This window comes from Eleginops maclovinus, chromosome 16 (genome assembly GCF_036324505.1).
Source record: "Eleginops maclovinus isolate JMC-PN-2008 ecotype Puerto Natales chromosome 16, JC_Emac_rtc_rv5, whole genome shotgun sequence".
Taxonomy (NCBI): Eukaryota; Metazoa; Chordata; class Actinopteri; order Perciformes; family Eleginopidae; genus Eleginops; species Eleginops maclovinus.
Genome location: NC_086364.1, coordinates 5,031,049 through 5,058,756, shown reverse-complemented (window position 1 = coordinate 5,058,756; position 27,708 = coordinate 5,031,049). Strand labels below are relative to the sequence as shown.

Below are 27,708 nucleotides of genomic sequence, written 5' to 3'. Positions count from 1 at the left end.
GTTAATCTCCTCACGTAGGAGTGTGGCGACCCCCTTGTATCGGCCCAACATAGCGGCGGCCCCATCCGTCGCGAACCCAATTAGTCGGGAGCGCAACATGTCTTTTGAGATACCCTGCTTCTCAAGGCACTGAAGCACAGTCACGGATCGCCGATCCAGTGCACGACTGCAACTCAGCAAGTTGGAAGAAGAAATTGCAACACTCCCCTTCAAATGGAATTCTAATGTAAATGATCAGACATGTTTTATTTGAAACTGTTGTGCTCTCATCAATGAGAATGCTGAACTTGTCGGGTGAGCTTTTAAGGAAGTCCACCAGACGCACTGTCATTTTCTCTGCAATAAACATCAGCATATTCCGACATGCCTTGTCAGAATGCAGCATGTTACCGAGGTTAACATCGTTGAGTTGTTGCAGTTCAACCAGGTGAGGCTGCATTTTGAATGACAGGTCAGTGTAGCAGATCATGTAAGCTGTGCGAATGCAGTACTCTGTGGTTTTTAAACTATGCTCATGATGCTTTCGCCACAGAGCTGCACTGTTCTCATTTGCCTTTTCAATTGCGGCGTCTTGTCTTTTTTGTACAATTTCAATACATTTGATATGGCTTTGACATTTTCCGTGCTTGCTGATTTTGTCATTTAATTTTTTTGCCGTTTTGGCTTTTATGCCTTTAATGAAGGCAGAGTCTATATGAAGCCTTTCCTGTGTGTGTGGGCCTAAATCCCTGACGTCGGAACAAGCTTGGCACTTGACTGACCCGTCTGTGCTGACAGCTAGCCACTCACGACCCTCTCTCCATTTAGCAAAGCGCCCCGGCTCAATGCACCCTCCTACCACATGCGTTTCAGAGTCGCTAGCAACATCGGCGTTTCTTTCATCAAGTGGCTGGGAATCGTCCTGCAGGCCTACATGAACGCCAACCTCCAGCGAATTTCTTGCGCTATCACTCTCAGGTGTTAATTTCGTTGTTTTATTATTTGGTCCCGTAAAGTAGGACGATATGCTGCTCTGAACGCGTTTCATGTTTGCATCAGCGCTGTTTTTCCTGCAAAGTTCCCGCACTAAAATGTTACAATGTTTTTGTTTTCGATGACGTTCCGAAATATGCACCGTCTGCCAGAAGGCTGCTGAATAGCCTACTCTGATGTAAAGACACTGAAGATCGTTAGATTTCAAGAGTTTAAGTAGTCTAGCAGTTAAGTTGCATTCATCGCTATCAAGGGGGGGAAATCCTTGTCCCCACCGGAGATAAAAATAATTTAGCAGAGGTAGGGATAGGAAAACCAGAGGGGGGGAAATCCTCACCATCCCCCCCTACAAATCGCACCCTGGTTGTAACTGACAAATTTGCCTATGTTCCAATTCTAGACACGTTGCAGTCTATTCTTACAAATCCAAACCTCAGTGATATGTTGACATCCAGCCACACACCCAAGGATGGTATATATTTTGATTTGAACGATGGGTTATATTTGAAAAAACATCCTCTATTTTCTAAGGGAAAAAATGCTTTACAAATTCAATTATTTTATGATGATTTTGAGACTGCTAATCCATTGGAATCCAAAAAAGGTATTCATAAATTAGGGGCATTATATTTTACATTGAGAAATTTCCCACCAAAGTTTAATTCATCTTTAGTCAATATACATTTATGTGCACTTTTTCATGCCCAAGACATAAAAACGTACGGATTTGACAAAATACTTGAGCCAGTCGTTAATGACCTGAAATTGCTTGAAACTGATGGGATTAAAGTTCCCATGTTCAAAAATCCTGTTCGTGGCAGTATTGTGCAGGTCACTGGGGATAATCTTGGTATACATGGACTGTTTGGGTTTGTGGAATCGTTCAGTGCTCGGAATTGCTGTCGTTTTTGTGTCATAGAGAAGTGTGATTTTCAAACTGTGTTCTGTGAGGATGAAGAAAGTGTGATATTGAGAACAAAAAACATGCATGCAGAACATTGCCATACTATACAAACAAACCCACGACTAACTCATGTTTATGGTGTAAAGCGTGCTTGTTTGTTAAACACCCTACAGTATTTCAAGACAGTGGATAACTTTGCTGTCGATATCATGCATGACATTTTAGAAGGAGTTGCACAGTTTGAGGTGAAACTTCTTTTGGAGTACGGTATGTGCAGGATAACTTCTTGGCTGCCAAAGAACTGGCGGGCAGAAAACAGTCATTGAACTATGGCTATACTGAGAGAAGAAATCGTCCTCCTGCTGTTAAGATATTGGATGGAAGTAACGATTTGGGTTTAAATGCCATACAGTCCTGGTGCCTGTTGCGTAACATGACACTGATATTTGGAGATCTGGTGCCGAGAGATAATAAGCATTGGCATCTTTTATTGCTACTTCTACAGATTGTGAATATTGTGTTTTCTCCCGTGATAACGGATGGTATGACCATCTATCTAAAACACACAATTGTTGAGCATCATCAGCTTTTTAAGCAGCTGTTTCCTGCTAAAAATCTCTTGCCTAAACATCATTTTATGTTGCATTATCCGCGATGTATAAGAAATATTGGACCAATTCTTCACACGTGGTGTATGCGTTATGAGGCAAAGCATAACTTTTTCAAGTCCCAACTGAAGAGTTTTAAAAATATCACAAAGACTTTGGCAAAAAAGCACCAAAGATACATGGCCTTGTATTGGGAATCTTTTAGCCAATGCAGATTAACTATTGGTCCAGGAAATATGGTGCAGTTGGGAGAATTGAAAGATGGTCCTGAGATTGCTGCCAAACTAAACGTTGCATTATCTACAAATGTACTATCTGTGAAGTGGGTAAAGCACCATGGCACTGAATATCGTCCTGGCTTAATACTATGTGTTGAGGTAGTTGATGAGATGCCTGTATTTTGCAAGATCAGGACTATTATTGTGAAAGATGAGCAAATAATACTTACTGGCACAGGTGTAGAAACAATTTGTTTTGATGAACATTATCATGCATTTAACATTTTGTTGAAGCCACTCCAGGAACTTAAGGTGTTGGATGTTCAAGAATTGTTGTATTTTAAACCAATGGATGTTCAAATGGCATATGGACCAGACGATTCCTCCCTTTTTGTAGTTCCATATTGCCATCCAATGCAGTATTGACAAGTTTAATGTTTACATGTTTTGACATCCTTTCTCAAAATATGTATGAATGAAATCTGTTGACATTTTTGGCATCATCTGGTACCATACTACTACCCAGATTTTTTCCATTTACAACTGAAGTTGTATAGAAAATGTTATAACCTTGTGGGTTATTGTTTTAATAAATGTGTATTAAAACATGGATATAATGGCATTTGCATTTTTTTTCACACTGCAACAAATGTAACTTTTACTTGTATCTTAAAAATACTACATACATACAAATGACTTTTTAACACTGAAAGGAGTCAACACTGTCGGGAGTCATTTCTTAATCAACACTAAGTGTTAAATAGTTTGAACACTCACCAAGAGTAAATTAATCATGAGTAAATTCTGACTAACACTTAACTCTTAGTGTCAAATATAAACGACACTATGTGTGTTATTTCCCTCATAGTGTCAACCTTGATTAACACTTTTCAGTGTAGTCTAGTGTAGTGTAAAATATTAACTCCTACCAGTGTTGGATTGACTATATGCAGTGTAACTTTAACACTCTGTAGATTAGGACCATATGTTCACTGACTCAGTGTTAAAATCGACTCTTTAAGTGTTAAATTAACACTACTGATTTTACTGTGTGGACGTGCCTGGAACGCCTCCCGAGGGAGGCGCCCAGGTGGCATCCTCACTAGATGCCCGAACCACCTCAACTGGCTCCTTTCAACGTGAAGGAGCAGCGGTTCTACTCCGAGTCCCTCCCGGATGACTGAACTTCTCACCTTATCCCTAAGGGAGATGCCAGCCACCCTGCGGAGAAATCCCATTTGGGCCGCTTGTATCCGCAATCCCGTTCTTTCGGTCATGACCCATCCTTCATGACCATAGGTGAGGGTAGGAACGAAGATGGCCCGGTAGACAGAGAGCTTTGCCTTCTGGCTCAGCTCTCTATTCGTCACAACGGTGCGGTAAAGCGACTGCAGTACCGCTCCCGCTGCTCCGATTCTCCAGCCCATCTCACGCTCCATTGTTCCCCCACTCGAGAACAAGACCCCGAGATACTTGAACTCCTTCACTTGGGGTAAGGCTTCATTCCCTACCTGGAGTGGACAAAATATGTAAACAATGAGATTGTTGATAACCATCACTAATGTGGAAATAATGACTTGTGGGACAAACCAATAAATACAATATTTAAAAAATGATTTCACTTTCTTGTAATGCCATTAAACCTCTCCTTAATGCATTACCAGTCATCATGTATATGTTCATGTTAATAAAGATATATATACTTTATAAATACTTTAATGGTTTGTTTGTTTGCTATTAAGATTAGCAGGCCTTTATCAAATACATTTTAAGAAATGTGATCTTAAGCCTCTCCTCTTCTGTAAAGTTTTACATTTTAGAACCATTTTATTTACATTTCATTTTTCTCGTTATCTACCATAATTTCGAAATGCAAGGGATTTTTACCTAACTTTATCTGGCTAACATTTGAATTCATTGAATTATCCTTTTTAGCTATACATTTACTTATTATTTGTATCATTGATGACCAATTATTAGTGGTAATGTCTTTCAACTTCTTATGATGGTATTGTCAATTTGTTAGTATTTTTCTTTTTTGTTCTTTTATTTGCTGAAGGAATAAATGTTATAAAATCCAACTTTGACTTTAATATAACATTTAAATGAAATACTCACAGGTCTGATTTTAGATTTTTAATTATAAATACAGCTGCATAAACATGTGTTATCATCTTGTATCATAAGAACGCTGACCCAGACGAAAATGAAACGTTCCATCAAGTGCAAACACACACAGACATTTGACAAGTTCATTCCTGTTTAATATTTCACAAAAAGGTTTGCTAAAATAATTTGAGCGCAAGTACAAACTTTGCTTGCAAACATGAATTTAACATGTAAATAAAACAAGGGGTTCCGCAGCGTGTGCTCTACCTGCGGACACAAACTGTGGGAAAAATGTTTTCCTTCGTTATCTTAGCTGCGAGGTAAACCAAAGTAGAACTAAAATGTCCCCGCTCTTAAAACTCCCTTTATCATCGGACACATTTTAAAGTAAAACCAGGGTTGACATTGAAAAACAGATGGATAAAAAAGGTTTTATAGTTTTGCTAGTGTTATAATTAAAACGAGATACAAATACTTGGTTATGAATAGATTAATAAAGCGTCTTCTGGATACAAAATAACCCCAGGGTTCACAATGCTTTCAGTTTTTTGGATACAGAGAATATGAATATTGTCTTTGTGTTTTCTGGATCTCCAGCTGATCCCAGACCAGCTGCTGAAGGTACAAAATAATAATTACAGTTCAAAGATGCGCAACTGCTCCTAGGAGAGTCTTTCAGTGTCATGCCGCTCTGAAACATTTCCAACAAGCTTCATCCAAAAATAAAAAGTTCTGATGTTCCCGGGCACGGTAAATTATATTTTAAAAAAGTTCAGAATTAAAATATAAACATGTCCATAAGCTATTCTGCATGGCAGATAGTTCGATCGGTCCTAAAAAATATTAAATACCTAATAATAAAATCTGTTTTCAGATCAGCACGCTAGATACTGGGACTCTGGTGGAGCGGCCGCTCTTCGGCACGACGATCGGCTCGTCATCTGGGAACACAGAAATAAAAAAATTGGATTTATTTATTATTATTTATTCTGTTGCACCACTGAAAGTCATCTTAAAATCTGAATGATTTTGTCTAAAACATTTCAACATGTATAATATCGCTTTGGTCAACAATAAGCAGAGGGTGGAGTTTTACTCAAATACAGTTTCCCTCTTCTTCTCTAATAACTTTTAAATCACTTTACTTTGGTTGTTTCTTTACAGAAATCTTTAAAAAGGGGCCCTATTATGCTTTTTGGGGTTTACCCTCTCCTGTAGTGTTAAAAAGGTTTTAGTGCATGTAAATGGTCTGCAAAGGCTAAAATCCCTGTGTTCCATCCAGAGGGAGTTCCTCTCCGACACACACAGATATGTGGCTTCACCTGCACGTCACTCACTTCCTGCAGGTCTCACCTGTGGGGACGTAGTTCTCGGCACGGTTGCGGTCATGCTCAATGAAGAGCGCGGTGCAGAGGAAGAAGCCTCCGCCGATCACGGCTATGAAGGAGCAGAGCAGCAGGGAGAGCTGCAGGGAGCGGAACTGCCACAGGAAGGAGTCCGTCTTCCTCAGGGAGTCCGACACCTGACACACACACACACACACACACACACACACACACACACACACACACACACACACACACACACACACACACACACACACACACACACACACACACACACACACACACACACACACACACACACACACACACACACACACACACACACACACACACACACACACACACACACACACACACACACACACACACACACACACACACACACACACACACACACACACACACACACACAGTTAAAAGAGTTTAGAGAGACTCACATTATAGGCAGGGTAAGTTTATTTGTATAGCACCTTTCAACACAAGGCAATTCAAAGTGCTTTACAATAATGAAAGACATTAAGAGCTTTTAGAAGTAGTGCAGCAGAAACACAACAGGTATAATGTACATGAATAAAAGTCACAGTGCAATGTTAGATCAGAACAGTTCAATTAAAAGCAGCGGCAGAAAGAAATGTTTTCAGCCTGGATTTAAAAGTAGTAAGAGTAGCAGCGGCCCTGCAGGGTTCTGGGAGTTTGTTCCAGATATGTGGAGAATAATCACTGAACGCTGCTTCTCCTTGTTTAGTTCTAAGTCTGGGGACAGAAAGTTGACCCGTCCCAGAAGACCTGAGAGTTCTGGATGGTTCATAATGTAGCAGCAGATCACAAATGTATTTTGGGCCTAAACCATTCAATGCTTTATAAACCAGCAGCAGAACTTTGAAATCAGTTCTCTGACAGAGAGGAAGCCAGTGTAAAGACTTCCGAACTGGAGTGATGTGATCCACTCTCTCAGTGTAAAGACTTCAGAACTGGACTGATGTGATCCACTCTCTCAGTGTAAAGACCTCAGAACTGGACTGATGTGATCCACTCTCTCAGTGTAAAGACCTCAGAACTGGACTGATGTGATCCACTCTCTCAGTGTAAAGACCTCAGAACTGGACTGATGTGATCCACTCTCTCAGTGTAAAGACCTCAGAACTGGACTGATGTGATCCACTCTCTCAGTGTAAAGACCTCAGAACTGGACTGATGTGATCCACTCTCTCAGTGTAAAGACCTCAGAACTGGAGTGATGTGATCCACTCTCAGTGTAAAGACCTCAGAACTGGACTGATGTGATCCACTCTCTCAGTGTAAAGACCTCAGAACTGGACTGACGTGATCCACTCTCTTAGTGTTAGTGAAGACTCGAGCCGCAGCGTTCTGAATCAGCTGCCGCTTTCTAATGGATTTCTCAGTGAGAGCTGTAAAGACACCGTTACAGTAGTCCAGTCTATTATTATTTTTATAATAAAAGAATCATAATATTGTAGTCATAATAATGACATCATTTCATTTATTATTCATTTCACTCAGACGTTATATGGTTAATGTTGCATAGTTTGGATTGCTTTATTTATAAATATTAAAATAACTATTATTTATACATCTATCATGTATAAATGTGCCTGAGGAAAATGAGATGGTGCATCTTAAGTTCAGATCTATTATTATCAATAATTATTTGGGTATTTTTTGTTCCATTTCTGCCCCAAAAAACTGCAAGGCAATATTTACAATGAAGGAAGGAATAAATGTATTTCTTTATCGTTAGACCTTGTGTGTGTGTGTGTGTGTGTGTGTGTGTGTGTGTGTGTGTGTGTGTGTGTGTGTGTGTGTGTGTGTGTGTGTGTGTGTGTGTGTGTGTGTGTGAGGACCCACCACTCCGATGAGGTAGGGACTCCCGGCATCTCCCAGCAGATGAGAGATGACGATCTGCAAAGCCTCAGCTGTGGAGCGCCGCGTCGGAACCACCACGTACTGACGGACAGAGAGAGAGAGCAAAGGTTTATTCGAGGCTTTCAAATAAATATCTTTCTACAATTGCCAATAACCCGTTACATTTTTGTTTCAAATGAACATAAATTGTGATCTTTGGCTTTCCATCTCAGACCATTCAAGTTAGTTGAAGTTTAACACAGGGTTCCCACACTTTCAAATACAAATTCAATAACTTTCCAGTCCCAATTCCTTTATATTCAAGGACCCAAACGGCACATTTTGAGACCCTGCTCAGGTTCCTCACCAGCAGGATGTCAGCCACGATGGCCCAGTTCATGGACAGGAAGGTCTCTCCGAGGAAGATGAAGATCTGAGGGACAAACAGGAGACGTATTATTATTATTACTTTTCCTCATCAGACTTTTATCCGTCAGAGAAGGACTGAGTTTGGAACTCACGTATGTGGCGACGGTGCTGGCCTGAGCGAAGACGATGGCGAGGTAGAGGAAGGGAGCGGAAAGGAGCAGGCCAGCGGCGCAGACCAGCGGGTCGGCACGGGGTGTCCTCGTGCGCAGCTTCCTGCTTATCATCACGCCGCTTGCCACGCCCAGCAACCCCGTAACCACAGTGATGGTGCCAAAGATCAAACTGTTGGAAGAGAAACAGTCAGAGAGTCAGGTGCATGAGAGAGCAGCAGGGAAGATGGAGTCTTACTTTAAGAAATGAGCGCTGACGTATACAGAGGATAAAGATGGCTGCAACTAAACACATTGATATCATTTCTCCCTTTGACTGATTTTTTTTATCAACTTTTGTCCTGATCATAACTACAAAACATTCTTTTATTTTCAAAATGTTACCCTTTTAAAATGCGTTATGGGTAGCGTGGGGGATTATTTATTTTTTCACAGTTAAGGATATGTCAATTATTAAATAAAGAATATTTTAATTAAAAAATATATTTATATATATTTTTTTTTATATATTTTATATATATTTGATATATATATATAAAAAAAAATATATAAATATAAATAACATTTCTTACTTTCACAGCGTTAAAGCTTTCAACCAAATCCTGTCTGGATTAAAACCACAAATATATATTGATTTTAAACCTTTTTTTTGTTTGATTACACATTTCCACTGTCCAGAGTATAAGATTGTGCTTTTAATGCGTTTCTATGGGAACATTTCTATATTTTGGATACACACCTTGTTTTATTTTACATTTATTAAAGCAGCTGAGGGTCATCCTGCCATATGCATTAACACAGCTGAAATGATGATAAGCTAAACAAGCCCCTAGTGAGGGGTCAGGGCTAAATTCTTGGAGCAGATAATCCACATGTGTTTTTGTTCACCTTTCTGTGGAGGCGCAGTTTCCCTCCACACAGGGCGGCCTCTCCCCGTTGAACACAGCGGCTCTGAAGAGGAAGGTCGGGGCCCACAGGGCCAGGGAGCCGGTGACAAACGCCACGGCCGTGAAGCCAAAGGTGGACAGCACGAAGCTGCGGCTGCACAGAGAGACATGGGTTAACAACGAACACTCAGAGACTATTTATTACACAGCCAACACACAGAACACACTTCTTACTGACCAACAGGATCATTTGGAAAGTAGGTTACATTTTTTTCTTTTTTTTTTCAACAGCAGTCATTTTAACAAAGCATGTATCACAAGTGGGTCAAAAAAAAAATTCACTTAATACAAAAATAGATAGTACCAATGTAAATACTGCTTAACAACAGGGCAAACTAAATCCCACAGACAGAAGACAACAAAAAAACAGTCAGCTAAAACTGAAATGTCAGCAATGAGCAATAAATATCAGTACGGCAGCACCTCCTCCCTGCGACAACCCTTCCAGTGTAAGTCTTATTGGGAATACATGGAAAATATATCCTTTTAACACATTTTGTCAAAGATCCCTTTGACTCAGACGTGACGGTTTACAGAAAGAGCTGCAAGGGCTCATTTCCAAAAGTGTGTGGATTCACTTCTCTTTTATTCCTACAGTTATCCTCCTGCATGTTCAAACACAGGCTGCAATATCCTTGTGATGAGTGAGTCGTGTACAATGAGCTTTATGAAGAAGAGTTTAGCGTATTGAAATAGTCAAAGTTAACAGCACCACAAACTACATCCTCCAAAATAAGATGGGAATTATCAGCTCTTCAAATCAATCCTAAAATATTCCATTATAACTTCCTGAAGGAGGATTTATTGGATCAGGCTGCTCTCGGTTTATCAGCGTGTTGTTTGCGAGACAAAAGAAACTCATACAGGGGGTCACACTGCTTGTTAAGTTTGTCTGAAATGTAAGCACTTTGAAGGTCCAGACTCTGGAGGACTACATCATGATATCTACATTGTTGCAATTTCAAAGAATGAACTCACAGTGAAAATAATCCCGTTCCAATCGGTGAGGTGTGAGTGAAAGGGAGGGTGGCAGTTTTTCTTGTTGACCACAAAGCACATTTTCCGATAGCTGTGATTATGACACAGTTGTTCTGTGCAGGTGGGAATAAGTTTCATTTTTTCATGAAATTACACATTTTACTGCATATTTTTGTATCCCAGCAAATCATTTATGAAAGCGAGTCAGACAGAGGTTGCTACATCCCGCCAACTTTACTATATTTTTTTTGATTGGAAATGACATTCAAATGCCGGAAATATATTCTACAAACATATAGTGAAGTATCAGGGTGCTAACGTCACTGCTGGTCAAAATTACGGCTCACAGCGAAGCGGAAAAAAATAGTTCAAGCTGCTGAGTCATATATTGCACCTCAAAACAACAAATACATCCCAATAACGGTTCTTTATTTCCTCTACAGAAGAAAGGAGAGTAAAATAATTGATCTAATTCAGAAATCTCAGTTTCAGTGTAAGCCTGCCCCTCGTCCACCGGCAGACCCACCGGACATCCGTCCCCTATTTATTCTCCGTAAAAACAAAGCAGTCTCTGCTGACGCTCTATTAGACACCATTTTCATATTCCTGGACTCATTATTTTTGACGAACGGAAATATTGTTTTCTGGCATCACTTTAACATTTTAAAATGTGCCTTTTGGTCTGAGGGCCGAAGCCGACAGTAAGAGGGCGCAGCGCCACTGCTACCCGGTTTAGACAAAACCCTGAAATCCTTAAATGGGATTGTTTGAATATTACAAAAGCATTTGGAGCCTAATTATTATGTTTAAAATCCAGATGTTGTTATAATCGTCAGGATTTCTAGGTAAACATATATTTTATGAGGTCACAGTGACCTTTTACTCTTGTTCACTAACTTCTAATCAATTCCTTCTTTAGTCCAAGAGAGTGATTTTGGCAAATCCGAAGCAAACGTTAACGAGAATTGGAAACACAGAGATTCAACTTTTAAAAACATTATTTTTCGGGGTAAAGAAATTAATGTTCTGTCCTTTATTGTTCTCATAAGTGCGAGATGTTGAACGTACTTCTTGCTGAGCACCTTGACGTCGGTCAGCCAGCTGGTGTGGTGCATGTCATGTCGGGCTTCGATGGCTCCTCTTTTGGGCTCCTGCACCACGAGCAGCAGTAGCACCACAGCAATCAGACCTAGCCCCGGGGTCACCTGAGAGAGGAAACATTGTGAGAGGAGCACCAACAACACAGTCAGATATCATCAGGGGGAAGAGAGAGAGACTCACCCGCAGAGCCCAGTGCCAGTCATGCGCTACGTTTCCAACCTGCGACCCCACGATGTATCCCAGCCCGCTGACAGGAAGGAAGATATGGACAAGAGGGTCAGAACACTTATCAGGCCACATGTCTTATTCTTTGTTAGGATCCCCATTAGCACAAGCATGAGCATTCCCTATTCTTCCAGGGGTCTGCATACACAGTCAAACGTACATAATACAAAACAAACTGCTCATCATTTCCTGCAATTCACAATTCAGTATGGAGTAATACAATACAATCAGTTGTACACACCAACAGTCACAGTTCAATAATACTTTAAAATACAGAGATGTTTTTAAGCAAACTTTTGAAATATACTTGGGAATTTTGTTGAATAATATGGGCCGACAATGAAATCCAGATGACCAAGGCTGATGTAGTTTTGGGTGACATGAACCATGAACAGAGTTGACTATCAAACTAACCATGACTGCTGATCTTTCATGTGTTGCTTCACTATGGAAATGGAGTGCCGACTCTCTCCCTATATATCTATATGGCTAAAAGAACTCTTGTTGAGCATGACGTCTGAAAAAAATGTGTTCAACCTCAAAAGAAAAAACCCATATTTTATGCTTTTGGGGGTTTCCCTTTCCTGTAGTGTTCTATAGGTTTTTGAGCATGTTAATGCTCGGCAAAGGCTAAAATCCCTGGGTTCCATCCAGAGGGAGTTTCAATCCCATTGAGGTGCAATATATGGCTCAACAGCTTTAAGAAAAGAAGAAACTATTATTTTCCGCTTTGCTCCGATTCACTTTCGTCACCGGAAAGTGGGCGGGACCGTAATTTTGTCCAGAAGTGACGTTAGCGCCCTGATACTACAAACATGCATTTGCGTAGGCATGTGTAGTTGAATATGTTGTTTTGACATTAATGCTTTACCATGGCCCTGTCTAAAAGAAGGGGTGGTGTCTTATAATTGTTGTACTTCATATATTTTCTTTTCTTTTCTCTTAGGCATTACCTATACATGTAAAAAAATAATGGAAAATTCCAAAAGTAAAAAAACAAGGAAAAGAAGTCAGAACACTCCCTGTGAGATGAATCAATAACTAATAAACAATTACATTATTTGTCAACTATTTTTGATTCCAGCATCTTGAATACACAATGTACTGACACTGGTTGTTCCTGTGAGTTACTATTATGAAGCTGATAAATCCATTATTTTAGCAACCCTAGTTCCTGAATGGTTCTTGGGTTTACAAAATAAATGAGCATAAAAATATATTCCAGTCCAGTAAACCCACCTGCCAACAGGGATTGCGAAGTAGAAGATGGAGAGCATGTTTGTCCTCTTTCCCTTCACGTAGAGGTCAGCGATGATGGTGGGAGCGATGGTGGAGTAACTGGCCTCTCCGACGCCGACCAGGCCCCGGGTCAGCAGCAGGGCCCAGAAATGCTGCAGGGCCACAAGAATAGGGGAAGGAATTAGTTTTGGATTTAAAAAAATGTAATGTTAGTAAAAAAAACAGTTCGGATGTCTATTTAGGGATTATCAGGTGGCTTTTTTAAAAAAAAACATTGGGTTTAAAAAAAAAAGCTTTGAATGTCTATCGATGTACAAAGAATAAATATGTGTTCATCAATTCATTGTTTATTAATTTTAATAATTTATTTTGAATTATATTTATTTAAAACAGTATTTATTACTTTTTACTTATTTTTTTATCTTTATATATTTGTCTAATAGTATTTATTTAAAGCTTTATGTATTGAAGCAAAATACTAAGTAAGATAAACATTTAAAAAAAATTAATTCGATAAATTCCGGACTTTTGAAGAACAGAACAATTCAGAAACCGAGCCTCTATTTTGAAGTTCTGTTTCCTGCTGTTCTTTGAAGCCATTCTTTTGTTCCTTCTTATTCCTGCGTATTCCTTAAACCTTTAAGCACAATTGTATTTCAGTATACCAGATGCTGCGGTGTTGAAGGGGTCTGGCATTTTAGATTTTCCTTGAGAACAACTCCCTGGGTCCTTGTGCATATGGCAATAAAGACTGTGAAAAAAATGGAGGAATTTGTGAAATGCTGACGTGACTCACCTCTTTAGGGGTGAAGGAGCTGGCAAGAGTCACCATGGACCAGAACAAGATGCCAATGCTCATGATGTACTTCCTGTTGTACCTGTCGCCCAGGTAACCGAACACCGGAGCCAGGAACATGTAGCTGCAGATAAAAACTGGAACAAGCAGCAACACTCAGAACGGATCTTAATAAACAACACAGAGTCAGGGGCTGAAACTCATAAATGGCTACAATATTCTGCTGCAAAAACACACTTACTGTAGTAATGTATTAAGTGTCATTTGAAGTACTTTTACTTTACTTTACCACTCAATACTTCTGATTTAATACATGTCAGAGGCCTTTTCTATTTTTCACTGCACTACGTTTATTTGACACTCGTAGTTACCGCTTCCTTTTTTTACATCAAAACCATGAGGTATTTAAATGATGTCTACGCTACTTATTATGTCAGTGGTACAAAGTACACAAACATTGCTAAGTTTCTCAAATTACAAAATGAAAAACAAATGTAGGCATTTTTTATGATAAAAACAGTGAAGTAAAAGAACAAAAGTATCAGCGTCAAAACCTACTTAAAACAAAAAGAGTTAAAGTAATCATAATGCAAAATCATATATCACATCGCTGGATCAAAGTTACTGATAAATAATTGTTGATTATATTTTGTTTTATTTATCTTCAAAGTGACAACATTTCTAAAACAAGTAGTGGTGTCGAAAGTGCAATTTTCCCTCTAAATGAAAAGGAACAGTATATGTTACAAAGTAATTATTGTGTATTTATTATTATATATTGTATCTTAATAAAATATTCCGAAAGCTTTGCTGCATGTTGTTGCAGTGATTAGATTTAAACACCTTCTGGGATTGCTGAATTAGCTAGTTCTTCTTACCTTGACTTTTCCTGGGAAATCGTACGATTAATTCTTTCTCTTCATATTTCCACATTTCTTGTTAACGCCTTATTTTTATATATTTAAAAAAAGTGTATGATTATGAATATAATAATAAATAAACCAGATTATAAACTAGATCTATTAGCTAATGTGTATATATAGTCTAGTTCTTCTCACCTGTTTGGAGGAGGCCGGACTTCTCATCATTAATCTGAAAATACTGTTCGATGTCGGGGAGAACACCTGGGGGGGGGGGGGGACACACACACACACACAGAGGCTTTCATTTTACTTTTCAGGACAGACAATGAACCACCAACACTTTAAAGACGACAACTAAATATTTAAAGACGAGATTATATAATTTACTTGAAATTAGAAAAAGACTTTTTTTGAAATGGATGCTTTTTGAATAAATTCAACTTTACTGAATTTATTTATTTTTAAAGACTAAGGAAAAAATAACAAGTGTATATTTTGTTTATATTTTGTATTCAAATAATGTATTTTTCAAAAATAAATACCTTTTTAATAAATACTTTGATTTAATTTGAGCCTTTTTTTATGAAATGTATATTGCTGCTATATTCAGACCCAAATGACTCGTTATTCTGTTATTTGTGGTAATGAAATGTCGTTGATTTTTCATTTCCTGAACTTGATAAAATAGTAAACTGAGGAAAAAAATAAGTACAATTATAACACAAAAATATAATAACTGATATAAAATATTTATTTATTTTATAATAATTGATCGGTGTCAAAACCAGATGTTGCCTTTGGGAGAAATCCTCTTTAATATGGAATGCTTCAGAATGAAAGCCAGTGAATGCAGGCACCAATCTGTACCTGCCACAGTGAAGCGGTCCATGTAGTTGAGCAGGTTGATGTAGCAGAGGATGAAGACGGTCAGCAGAGCTCGGACCTTCGACACGCCGCTCGCCTCCTCCTCCTCCTGCGGCCGTGGAGCCCCCCCACCCTGCTCATCAGGACCCTCTGCCTCGCTCTCATCGGAGAAGAACGGCACCGCGTCCGACGCCGACTCGCCCAGAGACATGGCCGCTGCTGAAGAGGGGTCAATAGAGACGGTAAGTAGAGTCATGGGACTGCCATGATATAAAAAGATACAAGAGAATTATCACAGAAGTCAAGTGGAAAGAGAAAGAAATAACATAAATGAGGGCAAAGCAATAAGAATGAAAAACAGTGGCAGCAGCTGCACTGGAAAATCCAGTTTACTGATCATGTGGGACTGCAAGTGACACTAAACACTCACATGACCAACAATATGAAAAGTTTTCTTCCTCTTCTCCGTAGGGAGTGTTGGTGTTCTATTGCCTCACAACATTAAACCAAAGTAGACTGAATGTTTCTTTATGGTGTAGAATTAGATCCGTAAAGTGAATCATTACTATCCCTCAGGGAGAGATATGCAGCAGTACCACCACATTGCAGAAATACTCGGTTACAAGTGAAAGGGCTGTGTTGAACATTTTAAAAATATTGCATTTGTCATGAGGTTAGGAGAGGCCGAAATAAAAAATGAATGAGTACAATGGTAGATTAATGATTTAATATGCCATTAAATGCACTAAAATAATCATTAGAAAATAGGAACAGACTTTAATTGATATGATAAAAAACATGTTGAAGAAGAGTATCACTTTACACTTAAACTTTAACTAAGGATTGTTTCTCTTTTTTAAATTTGATTTCCTTTAAATTAAAGGTTGAAAATGTCCACCCAAATTTCTCAATTTGTAGGGAAGTCCAAAATCCAAAGATAATCACTTAATATGATGTAAAGCAGAGCACATCAGAACATTTCCATATTTCAAACAAAGCATTTTCTGAGTTACTTTAACAAATATTGGTTCTCATTATAGATTATTAGTCTGTCCATTCTGTCCAATAATAGATCTTTGACGCTTTGGTTTTTATATGACAGATTTAAACTGCTGCATAGGGGTATTTTATAGTTGGGTGATAAGCTATATTGTGTTATAAATAACATTAATTATAAAGAAGAAATACATTCAATAATAAAAGAAAATAACTGTATAAATGTCTTTTTTTAAACTTGTATTCATGTATTTTATACCTGTTGTGTTTATGTCATTATCGTTGCTCTTAAAGGACTGTTTTTAAATGCCTTTGTGTAACGTGTTTATACTGCACACTTTTTTTTAACGCTCTTAATGTCTTTCATCTTTGTAAAGCACTTTGAATTGCCTTGTGTTGAAAGGTGCTTTATAAATAAACTTGCCTTGCCTATGGTTTAATAGACTACGGCTGAAAGCAGGTTTTATTTCTAAGAAAAAAATCATGTTGCACCAAACTTTAACTAATCGTAAAATGAAGATAGATTATATTATTACCTTTTTTTTAACAATGGTCTCCAACCCTAAAATCTATTTTAAGTCTGTTACATCAAAACAATTTAAAATATGATCAACTACTAACTTTAAATTGTTGACTTTGAGACAAAACCATCACTCTCCTTAAAGAACATTAAAGGACAGACAAAGGAAGAGAGAGTTGAGCTTCTCTGTTGAGCCATCATGAGTAAGGTTTCACTAAACTAAGCCAATTTACAAGACATCCCCTTGGACTGGGATGGTCATGTTTCATTCCTTACAGTGAATGATTTAATCTAAAAATGGAAAAACTGAGATCAAAACGATTTAGCATGATAATCAGTAAGCTTTTGTTACCTTTGCTCAGAACCAGGCTAACAGTTCCCTCCTGTTTGCAGTGTATATGCTAAGCTAAGCAACTGTACTTGAGTAAATGCACTAAATAACATTTAAATATAATGTTAAATAAAACTAACTCAGATAACCTTAAAAGGCAACTTCCCTGCCTGCTGATAAAATGTCTTGAGCTGGACAGGGTGGAGAAGAGGAAGACATGACCAGAGAAAGTCATGTGATCACTAAACACAATGTCTAGGAGCTCATGACAAACACTTTTTTTCGCTGATGTGGTGAATCATTTGTGCGTCCTTGTGAGAAAACGCTTCGTCAACCTAACAGAACACTTTCTTCAAACGTCATGTGCAGTGCCTTCACATTAAAACATTTGCTGGTCACGTAAATGTGCATAGTTCCAAATTCACCATGCAAAATAGCAGCCGGTTGTTCCTCTTTGAACAATTGTTTTACTTCCTTTCAGATGCTGGGACATGTTTTTTTTTTCAAGCAATACCTATTTATATTCAAGCAAAATTTAGATTTTTAAAGGGATATGCTACAGCAATTATTTCTGTATTTTAAAGCTTATTTTATTTAGTTAATTTTAAAATCATGTTTATTTATTTCATAGGCATATTTATTACAGCACATTGTATTTATTTATTTCAGAACTGTATTTATTTATATTATAGCCACATTTATTTATTTGCCAGGAATTATTTCATTTAGTTAATCATTTATTTTCTTAATATATGCATGTTTATTTATTTCATAGACCTATACGTTTATTTCATGCACCCTTATAAATTCCTCATATCAACTGAAACGAAATAAACGAAAAACCAACCCTTTTAATATACAAGCAGATCTTTTTTTTTATCAATTTCTTACTCTTACTACAATCCTAGGTTGAAGTTACTTTATTTATTTATATTTTTAGACTAGTATCAGAATAAGTACTCTGAATTATAAGAAAGGATCACAATCTACAATCAATGCGTTTTAAAGATGATTTGGCTCATCCTATGGATCAAATGATCAATCGGGTGGTCTAGACTCTAAACCCAAATCAATCTTGATAGCCTTTTTTGTTTGGCTTTACAGAGTTGTCTTTGTCATCTTGTATCTATATAAGGACACATTACATAATGATATATAAACGATGTAAAAATGGAGGCCCTTTTTTGTTATCTTAGATGTAGCTTAATTACACGGAAAAGGGCAGACAATGATACTGAACAAGTGTTAATCTGGTGTGTCGGACCTTGCTCCATTTGAAAGCGCATTTCATTGATCAGCGCGTTATCACTATCAAGACATGATCGGATCACTAATCTCACAAATCCAAACAATTTCTTGTCGGAAGTTCCAATTTCATCTTTAGAGACTCACGCGGTGTGTGCGAACGAGTAAACAATAAGCCACTGCTAAATATACCAACAGCTAACCTACTTGTTGGACACCACTCCAAACTCTATTCAGAATGGCGACATTTTTAGTTATTTTGCGTTGGATAAAACGTAACATAACTTTAAGAGTGGTGATTCAATTTCATGGGGCGTTTAAAGGTGTATAATGATAAACTCGGCACGTCTTTAAGATGATTCTAAAACAATATGAACCACAGTGCAAACTCAGTTCAGAATTCTGACTGTTTTATGTACCTCAGTTTGCAACGGATTACAATGAATGATGCATTCGGCCAACAAAACAGGTGGTTTAACCAACGCTTGTTTATGACCTATTCATATTTTCTACAACGCTCAATATCAGAGACAGTTCAGTAAGTAAACAATGCATCGCCTTCATTATAGTTGAAAACACGTCGCTCAAATAATATAATGAAAAAACATAACAATGACACTATTTCCATCGGGTGTTAATCATGTAGGACAGTATGCCTACAATAAATAAATGATCATTAGTAACCTTTAAAGAAGAATAAACGGCAGATAATTGAAGCGACGCTAAATTCTCAATATTTTGAATGGAGTCTGGCGTGAAATGTCTCGCCAAGTACAAGATAAAGGTACGTAGCAAAGTTTATCAAACCTCAAGTCTTATTCTAGTAGAACAATAAACAACTATGTGTTGTAGTTGTTGTTCATTTGATGCAGATAAATGCAGCTAACTGTGGTCAAGTGACCGTCCACAGTGAGCGTGTTAGCCAGTTGTTAGTGTTGTTTACCTGGGAAGATGAGTAAGGGCTCTCGCTTCTTTCTTCTCGCTGCCGCCGCTACAGATAATGTCTTCGTCACACCGAGCTGTGAATTTTATTCAAACTCCATTTTGTTGCTTTAATTACAAATGCTACTTAAGAACAAGTTCTACGGGTAAAATATTTCAAATATAAAATGTTAACTTCAGGATATTTCAGAGAGGACTATTCTGCACCACCGCCATGTTGGCTCTGACCAAACTTCCGCTTCGCAGTTCACATGACTTTGTGGTCACGTGACAATAATAATGACATGATTAATCTAATCAATTTGATGAAAACGTGTATGAACATCATCACTGTGTTGTTTATTCATTTCAGGGTTGATTTCATATGATTTTTAATTCATTACGTGGTAGGGAATTTCGATTATTTCACTAGTACATTTTTATTTCATAGCCATATTTAAATATTGGCTTATTCATTTATTTTGTAACCATTAGTATTTATGAGTTTTATTTTCTATCCAAATTTACTTAAATCATAGGCATATTTATTATTTCAGAGGCATAGTTATCTATTTTATTTTATGGCCATTTTGTATTTATTTTATAGGCATATTTCTTAGCTATATTTATAAGTGACAAGCTGCCATTGCAATAATAAAAATAAAGACATTATAAATGAATGAACATGACATTTTAATAGTCAACAGTAAAAACGTAGATATTATCAGAACAACATTGGGGCTTATTTATGAACATCAGTTTCCCAAACATTTTTTACATATAACTTATATAACATCTACAAATAAAGTGACTTTTACAGATAACGTACTATAACTGAACTTCCAAACCAGTGGCTTTACATTGAATACAAATTATAACATATTGGTGCAGGGTAGAATTATCTTTGTAGACCGACCCTGACATTAGCATCTCCCTGGTACAGAACGGATTTTGTGCTTGTTATCAAAATCACATTAAAAAAAGTTGAACGAGATGAACAGGAAGTGCTCAAATTAAACGTAAAACTAATTGCAGGGTCACTGCACTGCAGCATGCTATAGTTATTGCGAATGTATTCATCTAGGTCCAAACTTCGATGAAGTCACCGTCCTCCATGTCAAGCTGTGCTGGCGTCTGCCTGCCCATCACTTTGCTGCCGTCAAAGTGGAAGCGCACCTTCGTCTTGGAGAGGGCGGGCATCTTGGATAGGTACTGGGAGAAGATGGAGCCCAGTGGAGCATCCTGAAAATTTTACAAAAACACATTTCAGTCAGGGAAAAATAAAGTATTCTGATTCTGTTCCAAGTACACAGTAACACAAGGTAATTGAGTGTTGTTCATTTGTTTCTTAATACTTTTGCTCCACTACATTTTGGTGGCAAATATTGTACTTTTTACTCAACTACATTTATTTCACAGCTTAAGTTACTAGATCCTTTGCAGACTTGGATTATAATACAACTGCAAATCAAATCATACATTATGATATTATCATAGGGTGAGATACCCAGTAGTATATACAATAATTAAATAAACCTGTAATACTTAAGTGATGAACCCAATAAGGCATTTGTGATTATCATTTTAAAACAAAATATTTATCATTCTGCATGATGTGCACATAGCGTTTGGTTCTTTAAGTATATTTAGATGTGAACATTATTCTACTTAAAGAAGAATCAGCACTTTTGTAACAGGGCTGAAATAGAGGGGTATGAGGCATGCTACAATGGGTGATGTGTTTGGTATTTTGAGCAAAACACTTCACAGGCATGTTTTGTATAGATATGGCCCGATAATATATTGTTCAAATATAGTATAATAGGAGACCTTTGTGGAAGGTTGTAATGCAGGCTTTTACATAAACAGTATATTTGCACAGTAGTATTGCTATTTTAACTTAAGTTCAAAATGTGAGTACTTCTTCCAACATTGATTATAATGAGCTGCTGCTTGAACAATAACAAAGCTGTTGCTGGAGAGAAGAAGATGAGGAGGAACAGAAGCTATATTCACTCTTTGCAGAGAGAACTCCTGAGAGGAGTCTCTGTCTTTGCTCTGCAGCCTCAGAGTGATGCTGCTGCTGCTGCTGCTGCTGCTGCTGCTGCTGCTGCCTGTGGCACTGCTGTCTTCCGCTGACATCACCACACACTCTGCACGGCAAACACAGGAGAAGAGTTAGTGAACAGTTCAAAAGTTTAACAATGTGCTACATAAACCAATGTGCAATTAATGTGTGCAAATCTTTTTTTTGTTACCAACTTGTTATTGTTTTCTAGTGCCCTCACAGAGGGACATATATACACAGATACAAATTATGTAATTATGCGTTCCATGGATGCTTGACATCTTTAACTGAATTACAATTTAATGACAAACTCACTTAAGTCGATTTTAGGTTCTGCAGACAGCATTGTGAGTTTTGCACTAATGTTAAATTGAGTTAATCTTGGAGAATATACAGCAATGTTCGGATCTAATTATTTATTTGTTTATTTAGATAAAAAAGGTGAATGTGTGCTTGTGTTACTATCATTCTATAAGCATAATGTTACATATTTCATCTTTTAATTTTGGTCTTTTCACACTTAAATGTACAGTGAACATACTGTAAAATACATTTAAAAAATGTTTCTTTTACCCTGAATATGTAGGAAAACAAAGAAAAATGAAATTTGAAGATATTTCCCAGCAGGAGCAGTGTTTAGTAATGTGGGCCCCGCTCCTGCTTTGGTCTGTTATGTTGGGGCCCTAAACCACCACATCGTGTAGCACTGTGGTGTCAACGGTAATGATTTGGTGCCTCTAGTGGTTTACAGAATATGTTGCTGAAAGCCTCTGCTGGACCTTGAAGTGTAAATGTATTACTGGCTGCTGCTGTGTATGGAGTCAAAGGAGAGCCTTATTAAAGAATAATACTGTTAAAGAAAGAGAAACAAATTAAAACTATAAAGAAAATTAAACAACAGATCAAATAAAACTGGGAAAAATTCAAACAAATAAATACATCTAATTATTTCAGGTTTAATATATTTCCTTTCGCTTTTTTTAAAATGTCATTTTTAGGCATCAATTTTGCTACTAAAGAAATAATTAATGGGATGTCGTGTGACCCACCAATGATGTCAGCGATGCTGAGGCCGAGTTCGCCGATGGTGGCGTTTTCTGGGAGCGTCTCGTCCTGTTTCAGTAGCATGAGGCGAGTGAGAGGGACATTTAGGATGACGGACAGCCGACCTAGCACCTCATTTAAAGGCGTCGACTGAAAACAGAAACAAACCCTGTGTTAAAAAACGGTCAACATCTTAACGTGCTGCTCATATCCTACTATGATTTAGTAACAGCGGCTCTATTTTGGAATTTGATAAAATAAAATGAAATAATAAAAGATGTTTAGAAAAATAACAAGCAGAAAAAAAAGAATATAGCTTATAGCTCACGTACCAACAGCACGGGGATCTTGTGTACGTCTGTCATGCAGCGGATCTTGAGCGGGATCTCCCGCAACGACAAGCTGTACGGAGAATTCAGAGGGCCAGAACTAGAGTGTGTGCAGGTGACATCGTCATCGTCATCCTCGATGTAATGCCGTCTTTTGTCCTCAGGTTCATGGAAGGTTTTGGCTGCCCGCAGCTTTCTGTCGACCTTGCTAACGACCACAAACACAAACAAGGTTTTATTCATTTTGTGCAACCCGCCTTGTGTTCAATTAATTGTGCTGTATTTATTATAGATGTCACAATTCTATCTTAGAGCAAGATCTGCGATTCCCCGGGTTATTTGTATTCCTCTCCATCCCTGCTTACTTGCAGAAAAGTTCCCAACCTGGAAGTCCCGCAGATAAAACGTTCTCTCTGTGCTACTTATAAATATTTTTCATTATTTCAGATATCTGCCGAATTTATGTGAAAAAAACGATGTTAATGTGCCATGTAATTTCTGAACCTTAATTAACTTAGTAAATCAGACACAATTCTGATTTGAATTAGTTGGTGACTAAAGATATCAGCTTGTAGAGCTACATATTAGGTAGCGAAGGACCGGGACTCACTTGATCATTTTCTTGGTGTGTCTGGACTGAAACGGCTGCGGACTCGTTGGAGGAGACGGGCAGCAAACAATGGCTCTGGAATAAAAAGGTAAGAGAACAAGTTAAATGTATCTCTAAAGATTTTAGTCTTATTACAGTTATTACAGTCCCAACATGTTTGACTACTTACGGAGCTGTTTTCTCCGGCAGCACTTCTGTTTCGTCCTCCTCGGAGTCGCTGCAGATGCTGATGGTGTTTGTCCTTTCTTTAGAGGAAATTACAAACCACAAACTGTCGTCTGCCCTGTTGTCTGCCCAGAGACACAGACGGATCTACAGATTACCACCAGATTAACACTTTCCAGACCCTGGGTTTAACTCTTGTTCAAATATTTACCTGGGGTTTCCTTTTCAGTGAACATGGCTTGTGTTGGCTTCAGATGCAAACCTTTGCTTACCTGATTAAAAAGAGAAACTTGGGTTATTAAAAGAAAGTTATTTTTGCAAGTATTTTAGGACATCAAACATCTCATAAAGTCACAAAGAAATATATATATTTTAAAATAAATAATAATCACAAATTATTACGCAGTAAGCCTTTTACGTCCAGGGACCATTGTACGTTTAAAAAAAGAAGGAAAACAAAATAATTACCAAAATTAAAGACAAGCTATCTTTGGATTAAATTAATCACTACGTTACAAAAATGGAAAGTAAAGGTTTTTCAGACAGAAAAACAATTCAAAGTGCTTTACATCAACATTAGAACACAATCGTTGAGAGAAAACCAAAGAAAAGAAGCACAATGAAAAACAGATTCATAAGACCATTAATAAAAGAGACACAAAGTAGTTTAAAAATCAACATTGTAAACACAGATGATGCTCCAAGAAGTGTAATGATAAAAAAAGTTAAATGACTTCTGGGTAAGCAGCAGTAAAAATAAATGTTTTTAACCTGGACTTGAGAGAACTCAGGGTTTGTGACGGCCTCAAGCTTTCTGGAAGAACTCTAACTTCTTTTAAAATGTATAGAAAATGTTTGCAATATTTTTTCTATTGATGAACCTCATCAATTCATTTTTCAAGGTTTGATCAACTCCAGCACACCAATTTGTGAGCTTCTTTTCCTAAATGTATCACTTTCGCCAGAGTTGTATTCTTGTCAATTTGTAACTTGTACCGCTTTCATATTAGAGAATATTCAACATTTTCTCTCTTCGATTTGTGAGTTTTTTGTCCTAAACTCACCACCTACAGTGCATCCGGAAAGTATTCATACCCCTTCCCTTTGTCCACATTATGTTATGGTACAAGCCTTATTACAAAATGGATTAAATTCATGTTTTTCGCTCAACATTCTACACACAATACCCCATAATGACAAAGTGAAAAAAGCATTTTATTTTATTATTGCAAATGTATTAAAAATAACACACTCGAATGAAACATGTACATAAGTATTCACACCCTTTACTCAATACTTTGTTGAAGCACATTTGGCAGCAATCACAGCCTCCAGTCTTCTTCAGTATGATGCTAAAAGGCCTGAACCCGATTGAACATCTCTGGATAGATCGGTAAATGGCTGTGCACCGACGCCTCCCCATCCAACCGGGTGGAGCTTGTGACGATCTGCAAAGAAGAATGGGAGAAACTGCCCAGAGATAGGTGTGCCAAGCTTGTATCATCATACTGAAGAAGACTGGAGGCTGTAATTGCTGCCAAAGGTGCCTCAACAAAGTATTGAGTGAAGGGTGTGAATACTTATGTACATGTGACATTTGAGTGTGTTATTTTTAATACATTTAAAAATATGCAAAAAAGCTTTTTTCACTTTGTTGTTATTGGGTATTGTGTGTAGAATGTTGAGGAAAATTGTAATCCATTTTGAAATAAGGCTGTACCATAACGGAAAAAGTGAAAGGGGTATGAATACTTTCCGGATGCATTGTAAATATCAGAGAATATTGGATTTTTCCCTCTTCATTTTACCATTTTTAACGTAAATGTGTGATCTGTTTCTCTTGTTGGTTGGTTTTTTTTCCCCGGAGATATCTGTTTATGTACAGTATGTTTTTTGTGATTCACAGGCTCTGTTATATAAATATTTCTGTACCTGGTTCGAGTAAACAGGGACAGAGATGATGGCTGAAGGGTCAAGGATGCGTCTGCGTTTGGGTGGAGGATTCACAGCCTGCCGCTCCTCGTCAGACACCTAGAAAGCAGACAGAGACAATGGTGAAAAAAGGGAAAATATCCAGAGATCCTTTGGGCGAAAATGCCTTGCTCATGCAAGAGGTCAGAGGAGAATGGCCAGACTGGTCTAAGATGATAAAAGGACAACAGCAACTCAAATAACCACTTGTTAAAACCAAGGTATGCAGAAGAACATCTCTGAGCACACAACACCTGAACACTTTTTAGATGGGCTACAGCAGCAGAAGACCAGAACCGGTGCCACTCCTGTCAGCTAGGAACAGGAAAATGAAAGTCGCACGGCTCACCAAAATTGGATAACAGAAGATTAGAAAAATGTCGCCTGGCCTGATGAGTCTTGATTTCTGCTGCGACATTTGGACGGTAGTGTCAGGATATGGCGTAAACAACATGAAAGCATGGATCCATCATGCAACGGTTTACGCTGGTGGTTGAGGTGTAATGGTGTGGGGATATTTTCTTGGCATACTTTGGATCCCTTAGTACCAATTGAGCATCGTCTAAACGCCACAGCCTACCTGAGTATTGTTGCTGACCCTGTCCATCCCTTTATGACCACAGTGTCCCCATCTTCAGATGCCTATTTTCGGCAGGATAAGACGCCATGATGTCACAAAGCTCACATCATCTTCAACTGGTTTCTTAAACATGACATTGAGTTGTCAGTACTCAAATGGTCTCCACAGTCACATAACTAAAACATAATAAGGTGGCCAGTGAGTGTATACTTAAAGTACCAGTAAAAATACTAATTTCAGAATAATATCTCTGATATGTTTTATAATTATTGATCATTAAAGTGTTCTCAGAGCTGGTAAAGGTGCAGCTAGTTTTAATGGCTTTGTATACTGCAGGGTAGCTGCTGGATTTACTCCAGGTGAACTAAAGTCTGATTTAAGGGCTGATTATATTTACCCTCATTAATCCAGATCCTAAAAGTAAATGAAAAGGTACTAAATAAATGTAGTTGAGTAAAAGTACACCATTTACCTGTGAATTGTAGTAGAGTAGAAGTACAAAGGTGCATACAATGGAAATACTCAAAGTACAAGTATCTCAATATTGTACTTTTGTCAGCTGAGTCTTAAATCGAGGATTTTTAAAAAAGGGATTTGGGAATATTATTGATATCTAGTTTCAAAAATCCATTCACACAGGATTAAGTTAAGTTACAGTGGGTACGTTGGTAGTTTAATATTCACTATTGTATAAAACAAAAGTAAATCCAAAAAGCATGGAGGCAGCTAGAGGACCCATTATACACAACTAACGCTACTATTCTTCAATTAAGGTTAGCTAACCTGCAACTACACTGATGCTAATGCGTACTTTGGATGTACTTTAATCTGTTTCTTTTGCTTCACAGCTGACTAGTTACTTTTCCCCTAGAAGCGACTTTAATAACAGCAACATTACACTTGGTTATTTCGACTCACCACTTCTGTCATGTTCGCTTTTTCCGCGCGTTGTTGTTGCCTTTACGTAACGTGGGATATAAATGAGTCGTTTATGGTAAGCCGGGCAGCGGGCAAATTAATGGTGCGTTCACGCCGAGCGGGATGCGATTTTTGGGTGCGTAATACAATTAAATCACACTAAAATATGTTCATTTTGATGTAGATGTTATCTAGCATACTATCTGAATGACTTTTGAGGGATAACTCAATACATTGAAGTGGAACTTTAAATTGCATAATTCACTGTTTCCGGACGGACCAAGAGCGCGAACTTCCGGTAGTACCGGATGTTATAGTTTTTAGCCTCAAGTAGCATCTACCACTCTTTGGCACTACATTATCATGTATTATTGTGTGTTTAATTATGTAACAATCCCAATGAATGTTAGATTAATTACGTGAACGAAGGTAATATGA

The 27,708-nt window shown here is 37.8% G+C and overlaps 2 protein-coding genes across 4 annotated transcripts; both read right to left on the bottom strand.

Annotated features, from left to right (window-relative positions):
• Positions 1-4,823: 4,823 nt before the first annotated feature.
• spns1 (SPNS lysolipid transporter 1, lysophospholipid) lies at positions 4,824-19,925 on the bottom strand. 2 transcript variants are annotated; one of them, XM_063903393.1, is made up of 13 exons: positions 19,608-19,925; positions 15,576-15,791; positions 14,904-14,969; positions 13,846-13,982; positions 13,050-13,201; positions 11,766-11,832; positions 11,553-11,689; positions 9,448-9,600; positions 8,542-8,731; positions 8,388-8,453; positions 8,024-8,122; positions 6,165-6,333; positions 4,824-5,752 (listed from the first exon to the last, which is right to left on the bottom strand). In XM_063903393.1, the coding sequence occupies exons 2-13, from the start codon at positions 15,781-15,783 to the stop codon at positions 5,682-5,684; spliced, it is 1,515 nt and encodes a 504-aa protein (XP_063759463.1). In that variant the 5' UTR covers positions 15,784-15,791; positions 19,608-19,925; the 3' UTR covers positions 4,824-5,681. The 2 variants fall into 2 exon arrangements, with proteins under 2 accessions (XP_063759463.1, XP_063759464.1); XM_063903394.1 differs by having other exon boundaries at positions 15,576-15,788.
• A 381-nt stretch (positions 19,926-20,306) lies between these two features.
• nfatc2ip (nuclear factor of activated T cells 2 interacting protein) lies at positions 20,307-27,527 on the bottom strand. Of its 2 annotated transcripts, none has more exons than XM_063903396.1 (9): positions 27,271-27,527; positions 25,734-25,832; positions 24,013-24,073; positions 23,806-23,926; positions 23,637-23,711; positions 23,030-23,234; positions 22,703-22,847; positions 21,602-21,738; positions 20,307-20,827 (listed from the first exon to the last, which is right to left on the bottom strand). In XM_063903396.1, exons 1-9 carry the CDS (start codon positions 27,280-27,282, stop codon positions 20,666-20,668), a joined length of 1,017 nt encoding a protein of 338 aa, XP_063759466.1. In that variant the 5' UTR covers positions 27,283-27,527; the 3' UTR covers positions 20,307-20,665. The 2 variants fall into 2 exon arrangements, with proteins under 2 accessions (XP_063759466.1, XP_063759465.1); XM_063903395.1 differs by lacking the exon at positions 27,271-27,527 and adding an exon at positions 26,353-26,462.
• Positions 27,528-27,708: the final 181 nt, after the last annotated feature.